Consider the following 6,988-nt stretch of genomic DNA (forward strand, 5'->3'; position numbering starts at 1 on the left):
TAATAAGGAGTATGATAGGTTTCTGTGTGTCATCTAAATGTATGCTAACATAAGGAAATATTTTTTTAGCTCACATTTTGTTTTATTTCATATTTACCCTCACATGTAGATTTATTTCAAGATAAAGTGAATTTCAAAGTTTATAAAACCATAATGATTTCTATTAACTTTGAAAGTCACTTTATCTTGAAATAAATCTACATGTGAGGGTAAATATGAAATAAAACAAAATGTGAGCTAAAAAAATATTTCCTTATGTTAGCATACATTTAGATGACACACAGAAACCTATCATACTCCTTATTAAGCTAGGAYAGGGCTATTCAACTGGTGGCCCGCKGGCCACATCCTGCCCGCAGGTGACTTTCATCTGGCCCACCAWTCAGRCCCCCACCAAAAAGAAATAAAAACTGAGAAATTGAAAAACATTTTTAAACTTAATTGAATATAAAAGTAAATGTAAAATTTATTATTCAATGCAGCAAAAAACAAACAAAAAAACAGCCTCAAAGGTAAAACAACATAATACGTGTTCTGTTACATACTGCAGTGTTTCACCTACCATTAATGGGCAACGCCTCCCCCCGGGGTCCGACCCCTGAGCTGTTGGCTTGGAGTAAATATGGCTTCTTCCCCTGAGCAGTTTAGTTGAATAGCCCTGTACCAGGAGATAATTAGACATGCATCCTCATGACCATTTTTATTTTTATCCTATTTAGTTTACTTGTTGTATTTTCGATCATTTTTAAAAATCTTTTTAGCCCCCTTTTTAAAAAAAAATTGCACAGCTCTTCTAATCTAGGCCACAATGCAGGCTTGTGTTCAGTTATCTGAGAGAGACAGAGTGTGACAGAAGAAACAAGGAGGAGAGAGTTTTATGTAACCAGAGATGCTCTCATTTCAAGACTTAAATTCATCTCATGCTCTCCACATTACCTCCAGCTGACCCATACACTCACCATAACAACCGGGATCCTCTTTCTCTCCAACACACACTCAGGTTTYAAGGATGGTCTTCCTGTCGATCTGATCGAGTTTCATCGTTGGAGGTTAGAGAATAAGGAAACGCGCGTCTTCTGACGACGTGAAAACAGATGACTTTCTGATCTGTTTTTAGTCAAATGGAAATAGAAAAACAAATTGTTCCACCTTTATAAATCAATCAATCGAACCTCCTCCAGACTGAGTAATGATGTTCCGCTGTTCCGGCACCAAAACTTACGCAGATCAGTTTGAATCGTCAGCAGTCAGAACTAAAGGCAAAGCACATCAAAGCAGAAACGACTTTAGGCTGYTACTATTTTTGTATTTTATTCATTTAATTATTTATAATTACATTGCTGTTAGTAAGACTTCAGAATGTTTCTCACCATGTCCCAAATGCCTCTAAATTAAGAAACGTAAAAGAACTACAGATGTTCTATAACCAAATATGACTTGAATTACTTGTTTTTTTTTCTATTTGTCGTTTGGAAATCATCGTGTCAAAACTTAAAATGTTGTAAAGTTGAATAATGATTGTCAAACCCTTCATTTTACTTGCAAACAGAAGGTTAAAGTACTGAAGTTATTCTAGTTTGAAATGGAAATGTGCCAATACAAAGTAAAGATGAACACAAGAACAGAATGTGTTTGTGTTTGTGAATTTGTGTGCGTTCCCACAGCACTATGCATCTCAAAGCACTATTTAATAAACCACTTAGTGTTAGATTTCTGGTCTTACWTTAATAATTTAAAGCCCAAATTTTCTATCATCTCCTTAKTCTAAAGGATACGCAGCTGACTAAAAGGGTTGGTACCAAAATATGAACTCAGATCCTGAAATCTGAGTCCTGTCTAATGACTCTTAATGTAATCTGCTGTGTTCTGTCATCTCAAACTACTACAAGTGTTTTTTTAATCTAAACTGTTGTAAAGCTATTTTCTGARGGGCTTCTTGGCAAGATTTTTCATGAGAAAGCTCTCTCTGCTTCCTTCGCTTAGACTCACCGGTGACTCACTACCAAAACAAATCAGTCCAATGGTAGATGAGCAAGTGTTCACATTTCCATCACTCATCACGCTGCCATTCTCTCTCTCCTCTGATGTTCGTTTTTTTTCCCTCTCATTATCTTTATGGCTTTTCCACCTTCAGGGCATYACTCCTCCTTTTTTTTCTCTCTTTGCATTATTCAGAATAATCCAACACGCTCTCATTACATACTGAGGCATGTGTGGTTGGACTGTTGCCATTCAGAAAAACAAAASTGGAATGATTACGTGGTGTTCGTGTCTGAAGGAAACACAATCTATTTGCTGCTATAGGAAAAAAAAACTGAATAGCATGTGTGTTTGGTTCGTCGCTGGCAAAGGAACTCTTTATTTTGACATGAATGCATACTTCAGAGTTTTCATTAGAATCAGTTGACCTTTGAGCYGTGTGTACGTTTCTCCTCAGTAATCCTCATTAGGCTGTTTGTGTTCATCTCCCCTCTAATTTGTCTTTTCCTCTTGGCTCCTCCTAACTGGTTGCTGRCTCCATGAAAGGTCACAATATAATCAGCAGCATTACTGCTAGGTAAAAAATTAATAAATAAAACCCAACAAATAAATCTGACTACCTGTTACTGTGCCTGCCCGCTTAGCGTCACAACCACCCCTGGCCAATCCTAATCGTCGGAGGCGGGGCTTGTGTCTGCTGCGTGCCTGCTCTGGCTTCCTCGCGTATATTCTGAATGAAACAGAGAGGGAAGTATTTGCTGTGYTCTGCTCTGCTCACTGCTCTGACTGTGCGAGTGGAGGGAGGTCTGACTTGAGGCTCAGCGTAGCAGGAGTCACTCTGTGCCACATCGGGAGTGCCTTTTAGGAGGGAGGTGGGGGTTGTTTGCAGAGAGAGAGTGGGAGAAACAGAGAGAGGAGGTCAGTCAAGCAGTGGTTGATGGAGGGAGAGCAAGACAGGAGAAGGCAGAAAGCAGTTTTCAGCCCCTTCTGAATATTTCATGAGGGAGATCCTCCAACATCAAGCTACCTGGATGGACTGAGAGAAAGAGTTGGGGCTGAGGTGTGCATTTTAGCCGGCACCACCAGTGACACAACTACAGGGCTGTGCACTTTACAAGCACTAGGACAAGGAGAGAGATGGAAGAGAAGAGGATTTGAGATTGTTATATATTTTATCCCCGTGCATGATCCTGCTGGAGAAGCTCGCCTTAAAAGCCTCAGATGAGCAAAAGATCTGCAGGAAGGCATGAGTCAACAAAAAGAGCACCACAGGGCACGACTGCTGGCTGGCTAATCCCTAAACCTGTGAAAAGCGAGGTACAGGGGGGAACAACGAAGAACCGAAGCAAACCCACACAAACAACAGAACGGTATGCTGGCCTTCTCCTGGCTGAATGTCTGTCTTAGGTTGCCTGATTTTTCCTGCAACATCACAACATAGTAAAAAACTTCTGTTTCTGTCAAAGAAACTCCGATTTACATGACTGGCTTGTTGGGCAGAACTCGCAGCTRTTTTTTCCAGAGTTTCACGGAGGAATCGGTCGTCTGTCTCAGAGGACTCGACCCACGTTGGCAGGTATGTCGTCCAACGAACTGAGCGTCGAGATGGACTCGTGCATCCGGACCTTCAAGGAGCACATGCACCTGGAGCTGGAACCCCCGAAGATGCCGGGCATGGTGGGAGGCAGGAGGGGCGCCACATCTCCCAAGCTGTCCCCGAGAAGCTCCCCGCGCCTGTTCCGCAAGCTGATGGTGAACAAGAGCATCCGGCAGAGGCGGCGCTTCACGGTGGCTCATACCTGGTAAGGCCGGTGGGTGGTCAAGGAGGGAAAAAGGAATGGAGAGACTGGAAAAAAAAAACGGGTTTGACAGATGTGAGTTAAAGCGATGGAAATAAACCTGGAGAAAGAACATGAGGATGAGTGGAGGATGGTAGAGCGGTTGGGGGGAATTAGGCGAGAATAAAGAGGAAGAATGACTTGAAGGAAGAAAATGGATAAATTGGGACAAGGGATTGATATTAAGWTTTTAGATTCAGACGGGAACTGAGAACAGAGTAAAAATGTACCATAGGTCTATGTGGTGACTTGTCAGTGGGTTAGGAGGTTATATAATGCAATAAAATAACATTCAGCAGGCTGCACTCCCCTGTAGTATTCATGTAGTGTAACCCTGCCCTRTGCCCAACAGAAATCTGTTTGTGCTGATCAGATCTTGTTTTTGGATGATGTGTAAGGAGTGTCAGGTGTATTACACAACCTGATGAGACTTTTTGGCTTTCACACCTAAGGCGCAAACAAATATCAGATTACTCAACACAAAAAAAAAGATGCAAAGTCAACAACTGTGCAGCCGAGGCTCACTGATGCAGTTTGTCAAATTGAATTTTACCGTCCTGAAATCAAGCCACAAATGTCAGATCAAGTCAAAGATTCATCATGTTCAGTTTTAGTATCTATGAATCTCACATTTTATATTTCATCATGATCCCATCTTTAAATCCCCTCTCCCCACCAAAGAGACCTCTTCCTTTCTCAGCAGCTCGTCTCTGTATTAGATGTAAAAATAGGGCTTGTTATGTTATGCAATGTGTGGATTAAAGAGAAATCAAAGAGCGGGCGTAATTTCCCRGCAGCAGCTCAAGGTGACTCTTTTTGTTTTAAATTGAGCAGTTGAAGCTATGGCACGTTTAATTATTTTTAATTTTTTATGTTTGTGAAGGTGAAAGCCATCATCTTAAAAAAAGGGTGAATTCTCATACATCTTGATAGATCATCTGAAATGGGTTTCAAGTTTGAGTGATAAGCAGGCTTATTGTAGCTTATGTGCCATGAGCTGGAAACAAAACAATGCTGTGGAGTGATGACAGGAAATTGGTCTAGATATTAATCTGGTTGACTATACAATTGGTCTACATGCAGAGTTTTCTCAGGGAAAAAAACAAGCTCACGATCTTTTCTATAATGTTTATGCAGCTATAATTCATGTCTGTGTGAAAGTATGCATATATTTTCATCTATATGTGTGAGTCTGCGGGTGATTTTTGACCACATATAATGTGTTTGTGAATTCAATGGTTGGTTGTTCCATCTCCACCCTCCACAGCAACAGTCAGAATGGGGACTGTCTGTGTCTGTCTCCTTTCTTTCATTGTAAAGCCTCGGTCTGTTCAGCCTGGTGGGGGTTGGGTGGGCTCAGGGGAGAAAAGCAAGAGAAAAACATGGATGTTTTTTATGCCATTAAAGATGTTCTTTTCCTTGTATGTTCTCATAAATCCCCAGCTTATGGGCTCAAACCAAGGGCCCAGCAACACCTAATACACCCATTACAGTCATTAACCAGCAGTCGAGCCCATTAACGGGCATGTTCATGACAAATATCCTTGAATGAGACATTGAGGTGTAACTGCCGACTCAGTCTGATGTGCTAAGAGTGACTTACAAAAAGCTAAAAATAGAAATATGAGATAGATGAGAGCTGTAAGAAAGCCAAAGGAGAAAGAAAATCATCAGTCATCTCTGAAAGATGTGGAGTGGCAATTAAGGCGGCACGGAGAAAAGCAGGATGGAAACTGATCGTAATGCCCAGAGTCGTGTATTTTTAAAATTCAGCTTATTTTTTATCTATTTTTTGATTTTCAAGCTCATAACATCTGTTGACACAGTTCAATTTCAAAAGTAAGAAGCAAAAATATTAAAGTAATAACTGCACTCTATGCTTTATCCCATGTCATCATCCCCTTTGCCTGAAAAAAAGGGGGGGGGGGGGCGAGGAATAATAATAATAATAATAAAGAAGCCCCACCTGGAAATCCCTCAGGGTTTCAGTAGTCGTGGACTCGGTCTGGCCTGATTGCTTCTCCACCTGTGCCAGAGGGCGAGGTGGTGTAACAGAAATAACAGGAATCAGTGAAAGGCTTTGTCCTTGACCTTTTCAGAATAAAAGGATGAACAAAATGGCTATTATGCTGTTAGGATTTTTTTTTATATTTTTCCTGTAAAATTCAGCGCCGCATTAATTATCACAGATATAAACAAACGGAAACAAAGAAGCAACTTGTTTATTTAATACTTGCAACACCAAAGCTATTTTTCTTAAAGTGTTGTGTTCATGCTAAAGTACCTGCTTGTTTGAAGAACCCTTGATTTCGAAATTCAGGAATGCGTCGTGGTGAAAAATACCTGCCTTTTTTTGGTCATAAGAGATGTCACCTGAATCTGTCACCCATGATTTACTCAGGCTCAACCTCATTATKAAACTAATACAGTTCTCATACAGTATAGCATTAATATCAGATGCATGAGAGGCTGTTAATGTCCCTGTCCACTAATCAGCTGTTAATGATGAGGAAACTAAATATTTCCTCCTTCGTCTTTTGGCAGCAGGTGATTAAAAATCGAAAATACTGTTTGACAATTTTATTGTTTAGTGCCATTGATGTAGTCACAGTTTACCACATCACAAAACAGCAGAATTTTTTTTTTTTTGTCGTGATTGTTTGTTGCTGAAATTATTTTCCTGTAAGGTTTTAAAAAATGCTGCTTGTTGAGATTTTAGAGGGTGTGGGCAATCACATTTTAGTGGTTTGTTGGAACTATTTGCTTACATTAGAAAAAAATTTCAAAATGCTGTAGTTCACTATATAAGATAGTTTTGGTCCACATGTAAATTCAAGGGGGGTGGGGGGTATGGTTCAAAATGGACTTTTTTGAGCTTTATATCATGTTATTATGTCTTACCCTCATCAAAAACACACCCAGAGTGTTGCTTTGTCTCATTCATGCATGTTTGAGGAATCCTTAAAGACATAGTAGTAGTAGTAGTAGTAGTATTAGTAGTAGTAGTAGTAGTAGTAGTAGTTCTTTATTCATTTCATTAGTAACACAAATTAACAAAGGACAGAAAAACATGCAATCAAAATAAAATCAAATAAAATGAAAGGCAGCAGAAGAAGAATAAATCTTATATCTGCCCCTTTTTTATACCCAAATATGTTCAAAAGAAAAGT

General features: G+C 39.9%; 1 protein-coding gene across 3 annotated transcripts in view; it reads left to right on the top strand.

Moving 5' to 3' along the window:
- The window catches only part of pde4ba (phosphodiesterase 4B, cAMP-specific a), a 177,470-nt gene that overhangs the window by 41,072 nt on the left and 129,410 nt on the right, over positions 1–6,988 (top strand). The window contains exon 1 of one of the 3 annotated variants that reach the window (XM_014007385.1): positions 2,885–3,782. The exons of the other annotated variants lie outside the window; for them this stretch is intronic. Coding sequence (XP_013862839.1) covers positions 3,559–3,782 — 224 coding nt within the window. The 5' untranslated portion in view covers positions 2,885–3,558. Of the gene's footprint in view, positions 1–2,884; positions 3,783–6,988 lie in introns of those variants that run through there. 3 annotated transcript variants of the gene reach the window in all.

The sequence above is a fragment of the Austrofundulus limnaeus genome, unplaced genomic scaffold (genome assembly GCF_001266775.1).
Source record: "Austrofundulus limnaeus strain Quisiro unplaced genomic scaffold, Austrofundulus_limnaeus-1.0 Scaffold41, whole genome shotgun sequence".
NCBI lineage: Eukaryota > Metazoa > Chordata > Actinopteri > Cyprinodontiformes > Rivulidae > Austrofundulus > Austrofundulus limnaeus.